The sequence below is a fragment of the Lagenorhynchus albirostris genome, chromosome 19 (genome assembly GCF_949774975.1).
Source record: "Lagenorhynchus albirostris chromosome 19, mLagAlb1.1, whole genome shotgun sequence".
NCBI classification, from domain to species: Eukaryota; Metazoa; Chordata; class Mammalia; order Artiodactyla; family Delphinidae; genus Lagenorhynchus; species Lagenorhynchus albirostris.
The window spans coordinates 32,554,725-32,578,393 of NC_083113.1; the positions used below are offsets into that span (position 1 = coordinate 32,554,725).

Sequence of the window (23,669 nt, forward strand, 5' to 3'; positions counted from 1 at the left end):
ACATATTTTCAGTTAGCTTGGGTATATACCTAGGAGTGAAATTGCTATGAAATATGGTAATTCTAAGTTTAATTTTTTCTGAGTTTAATTTTTGACGAACTGCCGAACTGTGTCCCGAAGCAGCCATAACTATTTTATAACCTGTTTTATTTTCCTTCACAATGGATCATGACTGTATTCCCTTGTCCACATGTAGAGGTATGCATCTCTAGTTTGAGTGAATGTGTAGTATTGTCTTAGCCAGCTAAGTATCAATATCACAGTGTATTTGGAGAATTCTCTTTTATTGGACACTTAATGATTCAATGACACAGGCTTTAAGCATCCTCCTTGCATCCCCATCAGGTAAATGACACTCTTCCAGGTATACCCAGAGCACTTTGTGTCCCTTTATTTTGGTGCTTTCACATTGCATAGCAAGCCACCCCTTCCCCCATCTATCTTATCTATTACATGGTGAACTCCTCTGGGCACTAGAACATGTCTTAAATTTATCTTTGTATCCATACTACCTAGCACAGAGGCAGGCATTTGATAAATGTTTGAAGAATGAATAAATAAAGGGAATAATGACTAAATGGAAGGATGGATGGTTAGAGCGAGGGATTATGAAGAGATGGAGTTCCTTTACTATAAGAACATTCTGTCCAAAGATCCCTGCGTGGAGAGGTAATGAATTCCCTGACCCTGGAGGTGTGCAACAGGAGGCTGAGTTAATTGGCAGGAATATTGAAAAGTTAATCCAGGCATCAAAAGGGAAATGGGATGAAATTTAAGATGCTTCCAAAGTGGAAAGCATGGAACTCTATGAAATAGAAACTCAGGGAAGCTAAGGGATTTGCCCTAAGTTCTCCAGCTGGGCAGCTGTGGAGCTAGGAGTCACTCTGAAAGTTTTCAAGTTGTTCTGAGGACCCCAGGCCAAAGCCTCCCCTTGTCTAAAGGCCTCTGTCTGCTTGTGTCTGCCTTGGGTAGCCCACAGCACACTAAGGTTAGAGTCCAGGAAGGGAAAAACACTTATGAAACAAATTGTTGAATGAGTAGGTGGCTATCTGTAATCAGAGAGTTTAATCCAGACTCTTTTGATAAAAGAGGGTAAACTCTGGGAGGGCAGGGCTTGGAGGCGCCAACAGCCGCCCATTGCATCTTTGGGAAGGGGAAGAGCTTTTCTGTTGTCTCTTCATCAGGCTATTGGGTGGCGGGGGCAGAGCTGGGGGTGGGAGCTGGAGGGGGGCGGGAACTGGGGGGTGGACTCCTAAGGCCCTCTATGGGCACAGAGACCTGCAGGCCCAGAAGTTGCTGTCCTTCCACGATGTGGCTGCTTCTTCTGGTCCTGACCTCCCTCGCCACTTCCACGGCTTGGGGTGAGTCCTTCTGAAATGCAAATAGCGGGGGCATCTTTGGAAATCTTCCTGGGGGACAAGGTAGAGGAGATGCGTACAGGGCAAAGGAGTGACAGGCTGGGTTCTGCAGTAGCACGTGCTGTCAGGACTCTGAGTCTCTGCCCAGCCAGCCCCAGTGACAGGAGACAGAGAGGAAGGTAACCGGGCTATGCCACGTGCAGGAGGGCAGCCAGCTAACCTCGCCCCTGGCAGTTGAGGACTTTGGCAAGCCCCATGTATCAAGGCAACCCCTTGATTATTAGTCCAGATATTGCCAAAAGTGGGTTAGCAGAATATTGATATCCACTCTGGAGTCAGAGTGTGTGAGTTCGCATCCAGCTCAGCACTTAGTAGCTGTGTGTTCTTTGGCGAAGGATGTCCCTTTTCTGTGCCTCAGTTTTGCATTTCTAAAATGGGGGTGACAACTGTATCTACCTCACTGGGCTGTTGTAAGGTTGAAATGGGTTGTTGTTTCTAAAGAGTGCCTGGAATGGAGAAAGAAAAATAAAGTAATTCATAAATAAAGGGGTTGTTTTAAGATATAGTATATTAATAGACAGTCTGAGGTGTGGTAAGGCCACGGATCAGGAGCCAACTGCCACTGAAAAGATAGTTTGTTACTCACAGCTCCCCAGAGGAGGGGGCGTGACACCACCATGGTGGGCCACAGGTGAGGCACCGGGTGCATCAGGAGGCAGAGGAAGGAACGAGGAATTGGGCGCAAGAACCTTTATCTTGGTTGCTGGGGGCAAGGTCGAGGTGAAGCAGAATAAGTAGGTTTGGAATTGGCAAACTAGCCAATTGCAATGGGCTCTGGGGCTTAGGGAGTTCCCACAGTTGTCAGGTACTTGGCCTAGAGTGATTAGGGCAGGATGATAGTGGCCAGATGTGGAGGGCCTGGTAGAGAAGGTAGTTGGGGTACAGGCTCTGGCATGCTTGAAGGGGAAGTCCATTCCTATCATTAGGGATTGGCAAACTCTGGGAGGAGCAGTCCCTCCAGAATCAGCAAGGTCCCAGATGTCAAGGCATCAGAATACAGAACATAAAAGACCTGGTTAATACAAGGGTGCAGCAAGGGACCTCAGAATGCATCTGTGCCATTTTATAGGTGGGGAAACTGAGACTCAGAGAGGGAAATGTACATGCCCAAGGTCAACCGGAAAATCATGCTCTGAATTCTATCTCTAACTCCTGAGTCCAGAGCCAGTGCTCTGGGCTGTCAGTGCACTGACAGCCCAGGCTCCACTGGGTTTTCTTTTCTTCCTGGGCCTATGACACTGTGAGAGGCCTGGAACTGAGGGTAAGAGCAGAGTAAGAACCAAATTAGGGGCAGATTATTCCCTTACTGCTGTTTACCCCCTGGCAGGGCCATGCCAGTTCTACCTTTAGAAAGTCCATACTGGCTGCCTCCATTTCCTCAGTTACCTCATCTGTAAAATGGACATATTAATGTCTACCTAGCAAGGCTTTTGTGAAGATTAGTTTAAAGGAACTGGAATGCCCATGTAGCACATAGTAAGTGCTCAGTATACAAACATTACATATAACACAAGTGGTAACTGCTGCTGTTACCAGTATTGCCTATACCTCTCAGCCAATCACCCACTTTTTCACCCTTGCCATTTGGACATCTGTCCACTTCATCTCTCTTGAAGGTTATCATCAGATTTGTCCATAAGACCAAATTTGGGTTATTCTTTTCTATTCTGGCCACATACTTTGAGAGAGAGGTTGACCTTGTGTCTATATATAAAGGGGAACCATTGGGAGGATGAGAGGCTGGAAATCATTTCCTGTTAGGATGCTTAAACAAACTGAAGCTGTTGAGGACGGACAAGAGAAGAAGAGAAGACTTGAGGGATGAGTGTGAACATGGGTCACTAAGGCTGCCTGTCACATGAAGGTGCGGGATGTCCCACAGCAGGTAGGACCAGGACTGATGTGGCAGCTTCAGGGAGACGCATTTCAGCTCAGTGAGAAAGAACTGTCTGCTCCATGAGAAGGGGACAGATGGAATCTGAGCCCGTCTTGCTCCCTCTGGATGACCGTGCTCAGAGCCAGCAGAAGGGACCTCTTCAAGCTGATTGTGTCACTCTCTTTTACTCCAGGATGGTTCACTGCTGCTCATTTACCCACTAAATAAAGGCCGAATCACTGGCCTGGCGTTTGAGACCCTCCCAGACATGAACCTGTCTCATCCAGGGTTATGTTCCTCCCCCATTACTCTTCCTGACCCAAATGGGCCAATCGCTCTTCCTCAAGCAGGTCTTGCACTTTGCTGTCGCAGAGCCTCACCTCTGCACAATCTCATCTCTGTTTATACCTTTAAGCACCCTCTTCCACCTCCCCTTGTCACTCCTTCCACTACTGCAAGTCCCAGCTCCAAGGTCACTGCCTCCATGAAGCCACCAGTCAGAAGGCCTCGCTCCCTCTTCTGTCTCCTATGGCACCTTACTTGGTACGTCTCTCAGGACACGGACCACTTTCTTCCCAGCAGTAGGGTCAGGTATGTATGTGGCTCATCCTCCACATAAGGCCAGATTTATGAGAAGAGCAGCCTGCTCTTGTTCATCCTCTCATCCAGCGTGCAGCTCGGCACCAGCGTCCAGGGATTTCTAGATGCTCCTAAGTGTGGAAACTGAATGCCTTCTTCATTCCCAGTGGCTCTTCTTTTTGCATTTATGTCTTATTTGATGCTGTTATACCTCCAATTCCAATTTGCTCCTTCAGATAGCACTGTGAGTTAGGAAGGACAGTTAGCTTCGCTCTCTCTTACATAAGAAGAAACTGAGGCTTAGAGAGTTGAGGGGACATTCAAGATCACGTGGCAAAAGTAACAAAATTCACCCAGAATCCAGTTCACACCTTCACCACTGACATGTTCTCATTTCCTCTCAATGTCCGGCAGGGCAACCGCCCTCACCGCCTGTTGTGGACACTGCGCAGGGCAGAGTCCTGGGGAAATATGTCAGCTTAGAAGGTTTTGCACAGCCTGTGGCTGTTTTCCTGGGACTCCCTTTTGCCAGGCCCCCTCTTGGATCCTTGAGGTTTGCTCCGCCGCAGCCTGCAGAACCATGGATCTTCGTGAGGAATACCACCTCTTACCCTCCCATGTAAGTCAAGGTGTGACTCTGGCATCTTCCAGTGGGGATGTTAGCCTCAAAGGGACACAGGAAGGAGCCAAGGCGATCCTCTGAGTGGCTCATACTTTGTTCTGGAATCCTAAGATATTGTAGATCCTTACAAACATTTCAGAACTCTCACAGCATTCTAGAGCCATTTATTCAACAAATATTTATGGAGCACCTCCTGTGTGCCAGGCGTGTTCTAGTTTCCTGGGATCCATTAGTGAACAGAACAAAGATCCCACCCTCATGCAGCTTGCATTCTAGCAGGGAGAGACACACTGAACAATATGCAAAGCAATAGGTTATGTAATATGTTAGAGTAGGATAAGTGCTTTGGAATAAAATAAAGAGTTGAGCAGGTGAGGGGGATCAGAAGTAATGATTCTATTTATTCTCCTGTCTTGAACTTTGTTGTAGTTGGGGAGTGAGGTGGACCAGATGTGTAGGTGGGGAGTCTTTGGGGTGTTGACCAGTCAAGTTCCCAACTCCCAGGTGTGACTGTTACCTAGTAAGGAGCAGAGCACTGGTTGGTGTATCCTGGTCACTCTGGCCGTGTTGGGCAAAGATGTTGAAGTCATCCCCCAGGACACCTGGGATATCTACATGCATGGATTCAGACCTTTTTCATCTCAGCAAGGCATTTCTGGGAATTTCCAGGGGCCCGCCTCTTCCTGCTTTTTTCTTTTCTTTTCTTTTCTTGTCCTTTCCTTTCCTCTTCTCTCCTCTCCTCTCCTCTCCTCTCCTTTTCTTTCTTTTCTCTCCTCTACTCTTGCCATCCTCCCTTCCTCCCTCCAACTCTCCCTTCTTTCTTTTCTTTATAATATTCACTGTTTTTATTTCCTGATTGCAAGTGTAATACATACTTATTACAGAAAAGTGAGGAAGTAAAGGTAAGAAAATGAAAATTATATATACTTCTACCACCTAGAGAGAACTGCCATTCATATTTTAGATTCTGTTTTTGTAGTCTCTTACCTATTGCATATTTTATCCCTTAAAATGTAACCACATAAGATTCTGCACACAATTCCAATGTTTATTTTCTTTTTTCCACACCAACACGCAATTCTCTGACACCAGCTGGGTGTCCTACAATTCAACTCAATTCTGACACTAACCACCTGGAGACAGCATCATATTATATGGGTTAAAGGCTCAGTCCCACAATACCGCCCTCCGTTTCAGATGATATCTCAAGTCCAAGTTGTTACCTCTGCTTCTGATCAAATGGCTGTAAGTCACAGGTTCCCATGACCCCCTCCCTGGGTTCCATTAATTTGCTAAAGCAACTCATAAAACTCAGGATGCTAGTTTACTCACTAGATTACTGGTTTATTATGAAGAATATTAAAGGATATGAATCACCAGCCAGATGAAGAGATACATAACATGAGGCACAAAGGAGCTCCTGTCCTGTGGAGTTTTGGTCCCAGCACGTTGGCACTTGGAAGAGTTCTGGTTCACCAACCTGGAGGCTCTCTTAACTCTAGCCTTTTGGGCTTCGGTACATGGGCAGGATTGATGAAATCATTGACCGCTGGTGATTGATTCAACCTCCAGCCCCTTTCCCTTCCCCAGAGGTCAGGGGGGTGGATCTGAACGTCCCAAACCTGGAATCACATGTGGTTCTCTTGATAATCAGCTCCCATCCTTAGGTAAGGTCCAGAATCACCTCATTAACACAACAAAAGACACATTTATCACTCTCATCACTTAGGAAATTCCAAGGGTTTTAAGAGCTCTTTGCCAGAAATGGGAAGAAGACCAAAAATATATTTCTTATTATATCACAGGATACAGATACTTTGAATGCCTGCTTTGCTCATTTATAAATGTATCATGAACATCGTTATATGTCATTAAATATCACAGCCTGACATGATATTACACTGGGTACTGAATAATAATTTATTTACCCAATCTCTTATTTGGGATCGTTAAGTTGTTCTTGATGTTTCTGATAATATAATTAGCACCGTGATGAACATCATGCAGCCAAACCTTTATGCACATTCACAGTATTTTGGGATAAGTTCCAAGAAATGACATTTCTGAGGAAAAGAGTATAACCTTTTGTTAAATTTCCTTCCAGAAATGTTCTAACTACACTCCTTCCATTAATATATGAAAACTTTCATTCACCAGACCCTTGCCAATGCTTGGGATTATTAAAAAATTGTTTTGACTATTGGATAGGCAAAATAATAATAATTATCATCATAATTATATAATTTTAAAATTTATTCTGCAATTATCTGAATACTAGGGATGTTGAACTCTCTTTCCCTTTTTTAATTTTTGAATTTCTTCTTTTATGAATAATATGCCCTTTGCCTTGGTGATCTGGGGAAAGTTCCCCCACGATGGAAATCAAGAGGCTGTCTTTGCAGCTCTGACTCTGCCACTTGACAGCTGTTTCATCCAAACACCTCAGTGCCCCAGTTACCTCATTGACATACTGGGAGCAGTCATGCCTGCTTTCTGGAAATCTGAAAATGTTGCTTATAATGTCCTCAGAAACATAAACACTACATAGTATGGCTCTTCCTGGCTGTGTGACCTTGGGCAGGTTCTGTAACCTCTCTGTGGCTCAGTTTTCTCAAATGTAAAATGGGGATAATAGTAGAACCTATATCATGGAGCTGATCTGAAGATTAAATATTACCAATTATCTCTGTTCGATCTTTAAGATCCATTATTTGGGCAACAAATAGCACTTGACCAGATGGGTTGATGATAGAATCTTAGCATGTCAGTGCTGCAAGACCCTTACAGAAATCACTCCCCTCACTTAGACATGGCAGACTGGGGCCCAGAGCCGAGAAGGAATTCACCCAAGGTCACCCAGCACATAAGTGGCTGAGGCACGACTAGAATAAAATTCTCCTAATGTTGCACCACAAATATTTTGTCCTTGACCTGTTGCATGCCTTAAATGTCTACCAATAGAGTGACTTCTCATGGTTTTTGGAAGTATCCCATGGACTGGAACACCTGGTTTACCTGGTAGAGGAACGTGGTCACCCCACACTCACTATGCAGAGCCCAGCAGAGAGTCAGCCGCGACCAGGACATGCAGAAAATGATCCTTTCCCAGGCATGTAAGCAGCATCCTCTTCTTGACACAAGGCATCCTGAAGGCTCCTGCAAGGGGACGGTGCCAGGCCTGCTCACTATTCCCTCTCCCGGGAGACCTTGGTGAGCCCCAGGTCCCTCCATCGTGATCCCCCAGGTAGCCTCCTACGCATTCCAGTGTCTGGAATCTGGTAAGAACAACTCTATTTACAGGCTTAATTCTCCCGGTCCAAGACCTGGCCTGACCACAGGAGACATCTCCTTGGTCAGCTCTGATTGAACTTCAAGAAATCATTTCTCTCCTTGCCTCTCCCAGGTGCTCCCAAGACCCAGTGGCGGGGCAAGTGATCTCAGAGCTCTTTACCAACAGAAAGGAGAACATTAATCTCAGGTTTTCCGAAGACTGTCTTTACCTAAATATTTACACTCCTGCTGACTTGAGGAAGAGAAGCAGGCTGCCGGTAAGCAGTGGGAACACATGGTCAAGGCTGGTGTAGACTGGAGGGGGATGAAGGCAGTGTTGGGTTGGGGCGTCTTGGACCAACGCTGTTCCAGGGGCCCCAGGCTGTTCCCCAGGGGCCCCAGGGCTTTCTTTACCACCACAGCCAAACCTGACATCAGGAAACACAGGTTTTCCACACCTCAGTTTCCCATAGTGACAGACATAGGGCCTCTGGGGGAGTTTGCTATACATCTGTAATGAACATTTTAATTTTTCTAAGGTCTCTCATGCTAATAGATGGACAAGAAGGATTACTCTTAATTGTTAGATTAGGAATCTGATACCCAGGGTGGCTAAGACATAATTTCCAATAAAGTCAGAGCTGGAAGGAATCTTGGAGATAAGCCAACAACCCAACCATTCCGTTACAGATAGAGAAACTGAAGCCCAGTGAGGGGAAGGCGAGGTCGCAGAGTAGGGTTGGCAGGACTAGAGCACGGGTCTCCTGATCTCAAGTCACGCTCTTTGACACACACACACACACACTAGCAAGTGGAGCCTGTGTGTGGCCTTTCCTCAGCACACAGAGACCTTCTCTGACAAACTTTCAGTGTCTCAGTGTCACAGGTGGAGGATGCAGAGCCTGGAGCAACAGAGAAGTCCTTTCCTTTGCCTTTGCCAACTATCAAGATTTTACTGTAGATAATTTCACTTCCTAATTTACTTTGACACAAGCTGGTGACCCAGTGAGTCAGCATTTGCAGAATAAATGGAAGCCCAGAGATGGGGCAGCCTTCCAGACTCAGGCTGGAGGGTGGGGCTGGTCTGCTGGGAAAGGAGGGGTCAGTGGGGTAGAGACAGGAGGGGTGTGAGCACCCAGCCATCTCCCAGGAACACCCCTGGCATGGTGCCCAGATGTGGAGGAGGGCATCTGTGAACTTGTGACTAGAAGGTGGCCCTGCATATGCTGGGCTCAAAGAGGTGGGGACAATTGTTAATTCATTCATTCATGCATTCATTCATTCCCCTAGTACATACTCAGCGCCCCCATATGCATAGCTAGAATTGGGGGTTAAGAGAAAGGAGGAACATAAAACCATGACCACACAGCCCCTGCCTTCGAGGATCTTAGCATCTGGGTTGCACAGAGCTGGACTAGCTTCTTCAGCAAATCACTGCTGGCCAGCCCTTGGCTCAGCCTGGACTCAGAGGTGACTGCACACTCAGTCCCTCTGCCCGGAGGTAGGCAGGGATCAGAGATGTAGGAGGAGCAGGGGCTCCAGGAACCTGAAGCTGGAGAACCTCTACTATGGACACAGGCTCTGGAACTGCAGGATCTGGGTGTAAATCCTGGTTCTGCCTTTTACTAGCTGAGAGACCTGGCTCTGTTTCCTCAAATCAGGGATAATCACACACAAGTGTTCAATGATGAATATCAAGATTTATGTCAGTGTCTGACACAGCACACGAGGCAAGTCTTGCTGATGCATTAGTTAGAGTTGAAGGGAAGAAATTACTCCTGCCCCAACAGCCGGCCTACTGCACCGTGGCCATTGGCTGCCGTGTGCTGGGCAGCTCGACGTGTGGAGTCTGGAGCCAGACTGCCTGGGTTCAAGTCCTGCCTCCACCACCTATTAGCTGCATGACCTCAGGGTGGTTAAGTGCCTCGGTTTTCCTGTCTGTGAAATGGGACAATAGTAGTCCCTATCTTGTGGATGGTTTATTTTTAAATGCTTAGAGCAGTACTTGACACATAGTTCATGTATGAGTTCTTTGATTTTTTTATTAACAAAATCATTATACTATTATTTTAGCCATTCTCACTTTCTTGCTATGTGAACTCTTTAAATTCAGGGCCATGCATTATGAATTGTCATGTCCACTCTCATCCTTAATCCTTACCACAGTCCCTGGCACCTAGTAGGTTTTCAAATCATATTCATCAGATGATTGAAGACTTCTTAGAGGAGGTGGCTTTTAGGCTGGGCTTTGGAGGATGGGTGAGATTTGGGGAGCAGAGGAGGCAGTGGAAAGGCCTATTAAGAAGAGGTACCACCCAGGGCATGTGCTTCTTGACATGGTCATCATTCACGTGAGAAGTTTATTTCACCTCACAAAAGGTAACTAAGGTGAAGCTGAAATAAGCTTCTAACCAAGGGCTGTTGCATGCGGAGTGTGCTGAGCTGCGTGAGGGGTCCGGGAGTGAGGACTGTGGGAGTGTTGGGGAGAAGATGACGCTCTTAGCCTTGGCTGTTCCCATGATGATGTTCTCAGCATGAAGAGCACTGGCAGGAGGTGGCACTGAGGCAGGGGAGACAGGCAGGGGCAGCCAGGGTGCCCTGAGTTGGGCCACAGGTGGGAGGACGGGTAGATGACCAAACCAGACAGCCTCTTGAGGTCTTTCCCAGCTCTGCTTCCTGTGCCCCGTATGGTTGCTTCCTCCCCATCCAGGTGATGGTGTGGATCCACGGAGGAGGTGTGATGTTGGGCGGGGCATCAACCTATGATGGGCTGGCCCTCTCTGCCCATGAAAACGTGGTGGTGGTGACCGTTCAGTACCGCCTGGGCATCTGGGGATTCTTTAGGTAAGACACTGGACTCTCCTCACGGCACATTGACCCTCAGTGTGGGAGTGCTAGGACCCCACTCTGGTCATGCAAGCCCTCAAAGGGATCTTTGCTAGGTTCCCTACTAAGACATGCAAGTCCCCTCATAATTGGGCTCTACCTACCTTCTCCTTCCCCAGCCACCCTGGTCCACTTACTTGCATGTAAAATGCCTAATCTGCCTGACAAACTCCTATTATTCCTGCAAAACCCAACCCAAATGTTACCTCGTCTGAAATGCTCATCTCTTTTTCACCTGTGCTGCCCAGCATGTTGCATACCTGTAAGGTGACAGTTAACATGCAGCGCAGCAGTTAGAGGCTTATACATCTTACCTCATGGGGAAGGAAAGAAGGAGCAGACTCACGTGGGAGCTCCGTAAAGTCTTGTAGGTGGAGGAACGGGTGGCTGGAACTTGGAGGCTGTAACGAGCACCTGACTCCAGTGGACACGTCTACTGAGAGGAGTGTAGGGCCCACTCACCCCATTTCCTTCGTGGAGTTTGGCACATGCGTGAGCGAAGGCTCGAGTCTCCTCCATGGAGTGTCCGTGGGGACAGGAACCGGACTTCCTGCAGGCACAGTTACCGAGCCTTTTCTGAATGCACCAGCCCCAGGACCGCTTACCCTCAGATGGCTGGTGGGTGGGCTGGGCGAGGGGTGGTCATCTCACTGGAAAGACCTATGGGCTGGAGGAGGGCTGTCCCAGGTGAGTCATGTCCCGGGATGTGTCACCTTCACTGAGACTCCTCATGTCCTTCCCCCGCGGCCCACGGCTGCTCCCAGTTACAGTATAACTGCGTACACTCCCCCCCCCTCTCCCCCAGGCTCTCCTCTACCACGTCAGTCAGGGTTTCACCCCGACCAGACACCACACTGCTCTGGTCCAGGTCACCAGCGGCCCAGCCTTGGCAGCAACCGCACGTCACCCCTCAAACCTTTTTGAAAAATTTCCTTCTCTTGGCTCCTGGCCACCTCCTCCCTCATGGCAGCTCCTTCTCGGCCCCTCCCGGACCCTCCCCTCCCCGTCTCAGCCTCTGTGTGCATCTTCTTCTCTGTCCCACTGGTTTCCTGAGTGACCTCAGGGGGCACTTCCAGGCTCCCTATTTTTAGCCCATTTCTCCTTTGAAACCAGCAGGTACATCATTAACTACCTCCTGCCATCCCCACGGGACACCTGAGGGCACCTCTCCCTTCCTCAGACAAACTTAACCCTTGACTCCCCATGCCGCTGCCCCAAACCCTTCTCCTTTCTCCACAGGGCCTCCGGCTCAGCTGCAGGCAGCTCCACCCTTCCAGTTACTCAGGATAAAAGCCTGGGGGCACTTGGATTCTTTTCTTTTTCTCACACCCCACATCCAGTCACCAGCAAATCCTCTTGGCTCCACTTTTACAATATGTTCAGAATCCAGCCACTTCTCACCTCCTCCCTTGTAGTCACCCTGTTCAAAGCACTCTGTGTCTCTCCCCTGGATTGTTGTAATAACACCTACTTTTATAACCCTGCTATTTTACACCGTGTCTGATCCACACAGTAGCCAAAGTGATCATTTAAGACATAAATGGAATCATGTCATCCCTGCAGTGGCTTCCTAACTTACTCAAGATGACATTGACATCCTTACTGAGGCCCTCAGGGCCCTCTGTAGCTGTAGGTCCTAGACTCACACTTTTTTTCACGGGACGCTGGGGCCTTTGCATGTGCTGTTTCTTCTGCCTGAATTCCCTTTGGAACTGTAGAATAGTAGATGCTCAATAAATAGATGTGGGATGGATGTATAGAGTGCTACAATGCTGTAGGATGGGAGGCAGCTAAAGACCCCAGTGTCAGGGCTCTGGAAGCCCAGTCTCTTGCAGAAGGCTCACCCAGACCCCCAGCCCCATCTGTGGTCCTGAGAGCCCTGCTGTGACATGTCTGCTCTCAACCCCACCCTGTTCTCTTACAGCACAGGGGATGAACACAGCCGGGGGAACTGGGGTCACTTGGACCAATTGGCCGCACTGCACTGGGTCCAGGAGAACATTGCCGACTTTGGAGGGTATCCAGGCTCTGTGACCATCTGTGGAGGGTCAGCAGGAGGGGAAAGTGTCTCTATTCTTGTAAGTGTTCCTGGCCCTGATGTGGCTACCGATGGGACCCCTTGCAGACCAGCCAGTCTAGTCATGGGACCTGGTTCAAGGCTGACCCTACTCTGTGCAGCATCAGATGGTGGAAAGTTATGGCCAAACTCTCCTTGGACCGCAGGAAGCTCAGAGCTCAGCTTAGCATCCTGGGGCCATATCTCCAGCCACGGCTGCAACGGAGACATTCCTCCTGTCCTGTGTTGGTTGAGCTCTTACTCTCCTTCCTAATCATTTTACTATTAGTACTCACCTCACTCCTCTTGGGAAGTAGGGGTGGGTGTAAATTCTGGATAAGAGGAGGCAACCATGAAGTTGGGTGCAATGTCATTATTTGGCTTGAAGCCAGATCTACAATTCAAGGGGACACGAACACTAAGAACAGGTCAGAGGCCTCCTCTGGGGAGGTCTGATGGCTTGTTCCTCTCACGAAGGAGAGCAGCAGCGTCTGAGGCTGAGGATGGAGCTGGGCTGGGGCAGGAGAGGTAGAGAGAGGAAGGAGGATGGAAGGGGGGATGGGACCCGGGAAATGGAACACAGACACGACCTGGGAGCCTGATGTGGGAATGGCAGTTGGGAGACACCGAGGGAAGCAAAGGTGGAAAACCAGATTAGAAGGCGCTGGGAGCTGTTAGAAACCCTCCAGCTGCCTCACAGTTGAGCAGAGGGTCAGTGCTATTACTGCATTTTAAAAGCATATCTTGGTTTCATAGTGGAACACTCAGAGGAAAATGATTTTATATTTTGTAAAGTGGAGAAAAGGAAAAGTACAGATAATCTCAAAGAAACAAAAAGTCTTTCACAGTCCCATTATCCTTGGATACTCACCATGAACATTTTTTTTTTTTTTTCCCGGTACGTGGGCCTCTCACGGTTGTGGCCTCTCCTGTTGCGGAGCACAGGCTCCAGACGCATAGGCTCAGCAGCCATAGCTCACAGGCTTAGCCGCTCTGCGGCATGTGGGATCTTCCTGGACTGGGGCACGAACCCACGTCCCCTGCATCAGCAGGCGGACTCTCAACCATTGCGCCACCAGGGAAGCCCATGAACACTTTTTTTAATGTTTATTTTTTAATTATTTTTTTTCTTATTAGTTATCCATTTTATACACATCAGTGTATACATGTCAGTCCCAATCGCCCAATTCATCACACACACACCCCACCCCCTGCCACTTCCCCCCTTGGTGTCCATACGTTTGTTCTCTACTTCGGTGTCTCAATTTCTGCTCTGCAAACTGGTTCATCTGTACCATTTTTCTAGGTTCCACATACATGCGTTAATATACGATATTTGTTTTTCTCTTTCTGACTTACTTCACTCTGTATGACAGTCTCTACAGGCATCCACGTCTCTACAAATGACCCACATCTCTACAAATGACCCAAGTTCATTCCTTTTTATGGCTGAGTAATATTCCATTGTATATATGTACCACATCTTCTTTATCCATTCATCTGTCAATGGGCATTTAGGTTGCTTCCATGACCTGGCTATTGTAAATAGTGCTGCAATGAACATTGGGGTGCATGTGTCTATTTGAATTACGGTTTTCTGTGAGTATATGCCCAGTAGTGGGATTGCTGGGTCATATGGTAATTCTATTTTTAGTTCTTTAAGGAACCTCCATACTGTTCTCCATGGTGGCTATATCAATTTACATTTCCACCAACAGTGCAAGAGGGTTCCCTTTTCTCCACACCCTCTCCAGCATTTGCTGTTTGTAGATTTTCTGATGATGCACATTCTAATTGGTGTGAGATGATACCTCATTGTAGTTTTGATTTGCATGTCTCTAATAATTAGTGATGTTGAGCAGCTTTTCATGTGCTTGTTGGCCATCTGTATGTCTTCTTTGGAGAAATGTCTGTTTAGGTCTTCTGCCCATTTTTGGAATGGGTCTTTTTTTTTTTAATATTGAGCTGCCTGAGCTGTTTATATATTTTGGAGATTAATCCTTTGTCCGATGATTCATTTGCAAATATTTTCTCCCATTCTGAGAGTTGTCTTTTCATCTTGTTTATGGTTTCCTTTGCTGTGCAAAAGCTTTGAAGTTTCATTAGGTCCCGTTTGTTTATTTTTGTTTTTATTTCCATTACTCTAGGAGGTGGATCAAAAAAAATCTTGCTGCAATTTATGTCAAAGTGTGTTCTTCCTCTGTTTTCCTCTAAGAGTTTTATAGTGTCCGGTCTTACATTTAGGTCTCTAATCCATTTTGAGTTTATTTTTGTGTATGGTGTTAGGGAGTGTTCTAATTTCATTCTTTTACGTGTAGCTGTCCAGTTTTCCCAGCACCACTTATTGAAGAGACTGTCTTTTCTCCATTCTTTATCTTTGCCTCCTTTGTCATAGATAGGTTGACCATAAGTGTGTGGGTTTATCTCTGGGCTTTCTATCCTGTTCCATTGATCTATATTTCTGTTTTTGTGCCAGTACCATATTGTCTTGATTACTGTAGCTTTGTAGTATAGTCTGAATTCAGGGAGTCTGATTTGTCCAGCTCTGTTTTTTTCCTCAAGACTGCTTTGGCTGTTTGGGGTCTTTTGTGTCTCCATACAAATTTTAAGAGTTTTTGTTCTAGTTCTGTAAAACATGCCATTGGTAATTTGATAGGGATTGCATTGAATCTGTAGATTGCTTTGGGTAGGATAGTCATTTTCACAATATTGATTCTTCCAATCCAAGAACATGGTATATCTCTCCATCTGTTGGTATCATCTTTAATTTCTTTCATCAGTGTCTTAAGTTTTCTGCATACAGGTCTTTTGTCTCCCTAGGTAGTTTTATTCCTAGGTATTTTATTCCTTTTGCTGCAATGGTAAATGGGAGTGTTTCCTTAATTTTTCTTTCAGATTTTTCATCATTAGCGTATAGGAATGCAAGAGATTTCTGTGCATTAATTTTGTATCCTGCAAGTTTACCAAATTCATTGATTAGCTCTAGTAGTTTTCTGGTGGCATTTTTAGGATTCTCTATGTATATAGTATCATGTCATCTGCAAACAGTAGCAGTTTTACTTCTTCTTTTCCAATTTGTATTCCTTTTATTTCTTTACTTCTCTGATTGCCATGGCTAGGACTTCCAAAGCTATGTTGAATAATAGTGGTGAGAATGGACATCCTTGTCTTGTTCCTGATCTTGGAGGAAATGCTTTCAGTTTTTCACCATAGAGAATGATGTTTGCTGTGGGTTTCTCATATATGACCTTTATTATGTTGAAGTAGGTTCCCTCTATGCCCACTTTCTGGAGAGTTTTTATCATAAATGGTGTTGAATTTTGTCAAAAGCTTTTTCTGCATCTATTGAGATTATCGTATGGTTTTTATTCTTCAGTTTGTTAATATGGTGTATCACATTGATTGATTTGCGTATATTGAAGAACCCTTGCATCTCTGGGATAAATCCCACTTGATCATGGTATATGATCCTTTTAATGTGTTGTTGGATTCTGTTTGCTAGTATTTTGTTGAGGATTTTTACATCTATATTCATCTGTGATATTGGTCTGTAATTTTCTTTTTTTGTAGTATTATCTTTGTCTGGTTTTGATATCAGGGTGATGGTGGCCTCATAGAATGAGTTTGGGAGTTTTCCTTCCTCTACAATTTTTTGGAAGAGTTTGAGAAAGATGGGTGTTAGCTCTTCTCTAAATGTTTGATAGAATTCACCTGTGAAGCCATCTGGTCCTGGACTTCTGTTTGTTGGAAGATTTTTAGTCACAGTTTCAATTTCATGACTTGTGATTGGTCTGTTCATATCTTCTATTTCTTCCTGGTTCAGTCTTGGAAGCTTATACCTTTCTAAGAATTTGTCCATTTCTTCCAGGTTGTCCATTTTATTGGCATAGAGTTGCTTGTAGTAGTCTCTTAGGTTGCTTTGTATTTCTGCGTTGTCTGTTGTAGCTTCTCCTTTTTCATTTCTAATTTTATTGATTTGAGTCCTCTCCCTCTTTTTCTTGATGAGTCTGGCTAATGGTTTATCAATTTTGTTTATCTTCTCAAAGAACCAGCTTTTAGTTTTATTGATCTTTGCTATTGTTTTCTTTGTTTCTATTTCATTTATTTCTGCTCTGATCTTTATGATTTCTTTCCTTCTGCTAACTTTGGGTTTTGTTTGTTTTTCTTTCTCTAGTTCCTTTAGGTGTGACGTTAGATTGTTTATTTGAGATTTTTCTTGTTTCTTGAGGTAGGCCTGTATAGCTATAAACTTCCCTCTTAGAACTGCTTTTGCTGCATCCCATAGGTTTTGGATCGTTATGTTTTCATTGTCATTTGTCTCTAGGTATTTTTTTATTTCCTCTTTGATTTCTTCAGTGATCTCTTGGTTACACAGTAACGTATTGTTTAGCTTCCATGTGTTTGTGCTTTTTACGTTTTTTTCCCTGTAATTGTTTTCTAATCTCATAGTATTGTGGTCAGAAAAGATGGTTGATATGATTTCAATTTTCTTAAACTTACTTAGCCTTCATTTGTGACCCAAGATGTGATCTATCCTGGAGAATGTTCCATGAGCACTTGAGAAGAAAGTGTATCTGTTTTTGGATGGAATGTCTTATAAATATCAATTAAATCTATCTGGTCTATTGTGTCATTTAAAGCTTGTGTTTCCTTATTAATTTTCTGTTTGGATGATCTGTTCATTGGTGTAAGTGAGGTGTTAAAGTCCCCACTATTATTGTGTTACTATCAATTTCCTCTTTTAGAACTATTAGCAGTTGCCTTTTGTATTGAGGTGCTCCTGTGTTGGGTGCATATATATTTATAATTGTTATATCTTCTTCTTGGATTGATCCCTTGATCATTATGTAGTGTCCTTCCTTGTGTCTTGTAACATTCTTTATTTAAAAGTCTATTTTATCTGATATGAGTATTGCTACTCCAGCTTTCTTTTGATTTCCATTTGCATGGAATATCTTTTTCCATCCCCTCACTTTCAGTCTGTATGTGTCCCTAGGTCTGAAGTGGGTCTCTTGTAGACCCCATATATATGGGTCTTCTTTTTGTATCCATTCAACGAGCCTGTGTCTTTTGGTTGGAGCATTTAATCCATTCACGCTTAAGGTAATTATCAATATGTATGTTCCTATTACCATTTTCTTAATTGTTTTGGGGTTTTTTTTGTAGGTCCTTTTCTTCTCTTGTGTTTCCCACTTAGAGAAGTTCCTTTAGCATTTTTTGTAGAGCTGGTTTGGTGGTGCTGAATTCTCTTAGCTTTTGCTTGTCTCTAAACCTTTTGATTTCTCCATTGAATCTGAATGAGATCCTTGCTGGGTAGAGTAATCTTGGTTGTAGTTTTTTCCCTTTCATCACTTTAAGTATATCATGCCACTCCCTCTAGCTTGTAGGGTTTCTGCTGAGAAATCAGCTGTTAACCTTATGGGAGTTCCCTTGCATGTTATTTGTCATTTTTCCCTTGCTGCTTTCAATAATTTTTCTTTGTCTTTAATTTTTGCCCATTTGATTACTATGTGTCTCAGCGTCTTTCTCCTTGTGTTTATCCTGTATGGGACTCTCTGCGCTTCCTGGACTTGGGTGGCTATTTCCTTTCCCATGTTATGGAAGTTTTTGACTATAATCTCTTCAAATATCTTCTCGGGTCCTTTCTCTCTCTCTTCTTCTTCTGGGACCCCTATAATGCGAATGTTGTTGCATTTAATGTTGTCCCAGAGGTCTCTTAGACTGTCTTCATTGCTTTTCATTCTTTTTTCTTTATTCTGTTCCGCAGCAGTGAATTCCACCATTCTGTCTTCCAGGTCACTTATCCGTTCTTCTACCTCAGTTATTCTGCTACTGATTCCTTCTAGTGTATTTTTCATTTCAGTTATTGTATTGTTCATCTCTGTTTGTTTGTTCTTTAATTCTTCTATATCTTTGTTAAACATTTCTTGCATCTTCTCGATCTTTGCCTCCATTCTCTTTCTGTGGTCCTGGATCATCTTCACTATCATTATTCTGAATTCTTTTTCTGGAAGATTGCGTATCTCCATTTCATTTAGCTGTTTTTCTGGTGTTTTATCTTGTTCCTTCATCTGGTACATAGCCCTCTGCCTTTTCATCTTGTCTATCTTTCTGTGAATGTGGTTTTTGTTCCATAGGCTGCAGGATTGAAGTTCTTCTTGCTTCTGCTCTCACCATGAACATTTTGATCTGTATTTTTCTAGTGTTTTTTTCCATGACCCACCCTATCTATCTGTGTATCTATCCATCTATCTACGTATTTATCAATCTAGCTAGAATTTTTAAACACAAACTTTCCTTAGCATTATAAAACAACATAAATATTTCTCTAACCATTAAGCACTCTTTCATATTTTTTATGTGTATAGTCAAGAAGTATTCCATTGTAAGAATGAAAAATAGTTTATTTACCAAATCTCATAATATTGGAACCTTGGGTTATTTCCAATTTTTACTACTATAAAAAACATGAGCATTCTTAGAAACTGTTGTGTACCTCCGTGTTCATTTTCCATAGGATAAATTCTTTTTTTTAAATTAATTAATTTATTTATTTATTTTGGCTGCGTTGGGTCTTTGTTGCTGTGCGCGGGCTTTTCTCTAGTTGCAGCAAGCAGGGGCTACTCTTCGTTGGGGTGCGCAGGCTTCTCATTGCGGTGGCTTCTCTTGTTGTGGACCACGGGCTCTAGGTGTGCGCGTCAGTAGTTGTGGCACACGGGCTCAATAGTTGTGGCTCACGGGCTCTAGAGGGCAGGCTCAGTAGTTGTGGCACACGGACTTAGTTGCTCCACGGCATGTGGGATCTTCCCGGAATAGGGCTCGAACGCATGTCTCCTGCATTGGCAGGCCGATTCTTAACCACTGCACCACCAGGGAAGTCCAGGATAAATTCTGAGTAATGGAAATGGGGAATCAGAACTGTGCTTTAAAGTGTTGCTAGGAATTGCTGAGCTGCCTTTCAGATACTTTGATTGTTATAATCAGTGTGTGCCACACACTTCCTGTTTTGTCCTTCACTCTGCTCCTGGCTCCTTCCAGCTGAGGTTTTCTTGCAGAAGCCAGGCCCCATGGTCTCCAGGGGAACAGCCCAGGACAGGGCTGTGGATGGGGGTAACTCTTGAAGACCCCTCCCCGTGAGCATAAACTCCCTTTCTCGCCACCCTCCTCCCAGGTGTTATCTCCCCTGGCCAAGAATCTCTTCCACTGGGCCATCTCTGAGAGTGGTGTGGCCCTCACTTCTATCCTGGTCAAGAAGGACGTGAAGGCTGCAGCTAAAGTAGGTCTCACACTGGACTGTCCCCACACCCTTTGCTCTGCTCTCCTGGAGTTGCCAGGGGTCTTTCTTGCTGTGGGAGCCAGTTGACATCCTCAAAGAATCACAGAAGTGAGGGTGGCTGATCAGGGAGGGCAAGGACACACCTCATCCCACCTCCACCTTCTACTGCTGAGCAAACTGGGGCAGAGAGCAGAAGCACTTGCCAGGGTCAGCAAGTGATCAGAGCAGAGCCGGACTCAGACTCATGACTCTGGACTGCCAGCCCCATGCACGGTCCACTGACCATATTTCCTAAGGGAGGGGTGCTGGGCTGGATGTGTCTGGTGGACTGTCATTGTGTCTTGCCTCTCTCAGGGTCTGAGGTCTGGTGAACTCATTTGTACCATGTGGGCCTGGAGTGGTTCCTCCCTGGGGGCTTGTGACTGGGGTGGGTTCCTGAGAATTCATTCATTGCTTCATTCATTCATTCAACAGATAGTTTTGGTACAGCCTGACATCTAGCTTCTATTCTCATGGAAGAGATTAATGATTACATAATTGCACAATTTATAAAATATCAATTGTGACAATAGCAATAGAGGAGAGATACCTGATGTCATAACAGAATCCAAAAGGAGTGCTTAGTCCAGTGGACAGGGGGAGGTTTTCAGGAAAGGCTTCATGAAAAAAAGTGATCAACGAGTTGAGATGAGAAGGATGAGCAGTAAATTACTTGGTAAGAAAAGAATATCCAGGAAGAGGGAACAGCCCCTGCAAATGTCCTGTGGCAGGAGCAGATATCTCAACTGAGAGAGAGCGAGAAAAGCTGCTGTGGCCAGAGCAGAAAGAGCAGACGGAACCTGGAGTGAAGTGAGGATGGAGCCATCGGCAGGGCCATGCTGCAGAGGACCTGGTGAGGACTTTGTCTTTATTTGGAGAGTGTTAGGAAGCCAAGGAAGGGTGAGCAACAGGGAGGCTCTGCTGAGGAGTGTGCGCTGGAGTCACTGATGTGGAGCGATTTCGTCGGGCTGTGAGAGCTGGTTAGGTGGACGGGTGGGGGCAGCAGCCAGACTTAAAGGGACTGACTGGTAAGCAGGAGGGGAGGAGATAAGACACCAAGAATTTAAAAAATTGTTGAGACTGTTTTTCAGAATTCTTTGGCTATTAACAGCAGAAGCCCATTGATCAGGCTTAAGTCAAGAAGGGGGAGTTTATTTAAAGGAAACAAAGGTGGCAGAAATGGTGCTGGATTTTGCTGTCACACAGGACCAGAAATTGGCAGAATGAAGAATCCAAGACTCATATTTTTGTGTGCGCGCTCGCTCTCGCTCTCTCTCTGTCTCTCTCTCTCTCTCTCTCTCTCCGCTCTACTTCTTCATGTGCCTTTTTATTTAATTTTTCACCAAATACATACTGAGCATTGATTGTATGTCAGACACTGGACCGGGCTCTGGGTAGCCCATGTGCGCTCTCCGTGGTCCCGCCATCATGGAGCCTGACTTTCCTCCTTCTGCATCTTCCCCTCTGGCTGCACGTTGCAAGTGTCTAGCCTGAGGCCAAAAGGCTATTAATTGGATGAGCTGAGATTTGAAATTAGTGGGATTCTGGATTCCATGCTCTCAAGCCCCACTCCATGCTGCCTCTCTTTAGATGTTCAGCTTTGAGATCATTATGTCCACTTGAACAGAGATAAGGCAGCAGAGGCTGAGGAGTATAATTGGCACGTCTGGGATCCAGGACATACTGGTCTAGAGTATCTTCTGCTACCATGTGTTGACTTTAGAAATTGAGGTTGGAACAGAACACCTCTTTATTGATGGAGGGAAGAGACAGGGCTCTTGAATTCTGCTGTCACCTCTGATCTCTGCAGAAAATTGCTGTCTTTGCTGGGTGTAAAAGCACCACCTCGGCTGTCCTCTTTCACTGCCTGCGCCAGAAGACAGAGGACGAGCTCTTGGAGATAACGCTGAAGATGGTGAGTACATCCACTCTCATAGCCACACAAGCTCCCCGTCCTATAAACATGGCCCCAGGCTTCATCATTTCAGCTCTCCCCTTGCCCTGGAAAAACTACCTGGGACAGTTTCTCACCTCTCAAGAGCAGTGTCAGAGCTCTGGATCTGAATGGGGAATTTCCTTCTTTCTTTTTTATTATGGAATATCTCAGATGTTAGCAAAGACAAAAAATAACGTAATGGGGCTTCCCTGGTGGCACAGTGGTTAAGAATCCGCCTGCCAATGCAGGGGACATGGGTTCAATCCCTGGTCCAGGAAGATCCCACATGCCACGGAGCAACTAAGCCCATGCACCACAACTACTGAGCCTGCGCTCTAGAGCTCGTGAGCCATAACTACTGAGCCTGCGTGCCACAACTACTGAAGCCCGCACGCCTAGAGCCCGTGCTCCGCAGCAAGAGAAGCCACCGCAATAAGAAGCCCATACACTGCAAGGAAGAGTAGCCCCTGCTCACAGCAACTAGAGAAAGCCCGTGCTCAACGACGAAGACACAACGCAGCCAAAAATAAATAAATTTATTTTAAAAATAGTAATAACGTAATGAACAACTGTGTAATAACTCCTCATATCTATCAAAACTTACTTTTTCCAATATTGTTTTCTGATAGCTTTTTTATATATAACTATTTTCTTTATTGTAAATACATGTGTCACATACAATTTACCATTTTAATCATTTTAAGTGTACAATTCAATGGCATTAATTTCATTCATAGTACTGTGCAACCATCGCCACTATTTCCAAAAATTTTCATCATCCCAAACAAAAAATCCCTACCTCTTTAAACATAACTCTACCTTCTCCCCTTCCCCCCAGTCTCTGGAAGCCTCTAATGTACTTTCTGTGTATGAATTTGCCCATCCTAGATTCATTCATGTAAGTGGAATCTGATAAATTTTTAAGAAATTAAACATTACACATTCTCAGAGGTGATTACCATCCTGAATTTTGGGGAATGAGGTTATTTAGAACAAAGCTTTTCAGAAAAGTTGTCTCAATTGTCTTGGTTAATTTAGAAACCACCTCAATTATAATCCAGTGGTGGCCCAATTTTCTAGATTTTCTGCACATCTGCCTCAGTAGTGATTCTCACATAATCGTATATCTACCCATTCATCCATCCAACCATCCATCCACCTATTCATCCATCCATTCATTCATCATCTTATTATACATCTGTCCATCCACCAGTGAATCCAATTCATCAGTATCTTTTCATCAATCTAATATCAACTCATCTATAACATTCATTCATCTGTTATCAATCATTCATATATCTGTATTTCATCATCCATCTCTCTAAAATCAGTGATCCATCCATTACCTAATCTGCTAGTTATCATCCATCTATCCACTTATCCCCCCAATTCAATGCTCCAAGTATTGACTAATTCCATCCACCCAACCATCTCTCTTTGCTAAGTGTATGGGGGTAGGTAACAGCGTGGGTGATGCAGACATAACTGGATATAGTCCCTGCTCATAAGGAACTATTCAAGGAGAAACACGCCCATATACTTAGTGGATTAAGTGTGGTGGAAATACAGAGAGGGGACGCATTCATTATAGTAAGCAGGGATGCTTCACAGAGAAGGTGACATTTCAGGATTGGTGGATGGCTATGGTAGTGGGTCATCACAGGAAGCTACAGCACAACAGATACCCAGAGATCACCACTTATAAGATCCG

At 45.0% G+C, this 23,669-nt stretch overlaps 1 protein-coding gene across 1 annotated transcript in view; it reads left to right on the plus strand.

The window, feature by feature from the left end:
* The first annotated feature begins 1,309 nt into the window (after nucleotides 1-1,309).
* Nucleotides 1,310-23,669, plus strand: part of LOC132509155 (liver carboxylesterase-like) — a 38,755-nt gene continuing 16,395 nt past the window's right edge. The window contains 7 exon segments of the mRNA XM_060129797.1: nucleotides 1,310-1,361; nucleotides 4,288-4,492; nucleotides 7,899-8,043; nucleotides 10,476-10,609; nucleotides 12,576-12,729; nucleotides 19,879-19,983; nucleotides 21,833-21,941. Coding sequence (XP_059985780.1) covers nucleotides 1,310-1,361; nucleotides 4,288-4,492; nucleotides 7,899-8,043; nucleotides 10,476-10,609; nucleotides 12,576-12,729; nucleotides 19,879-19,983; nucleotides 21,833-21,941 — 904 coding nt within the window.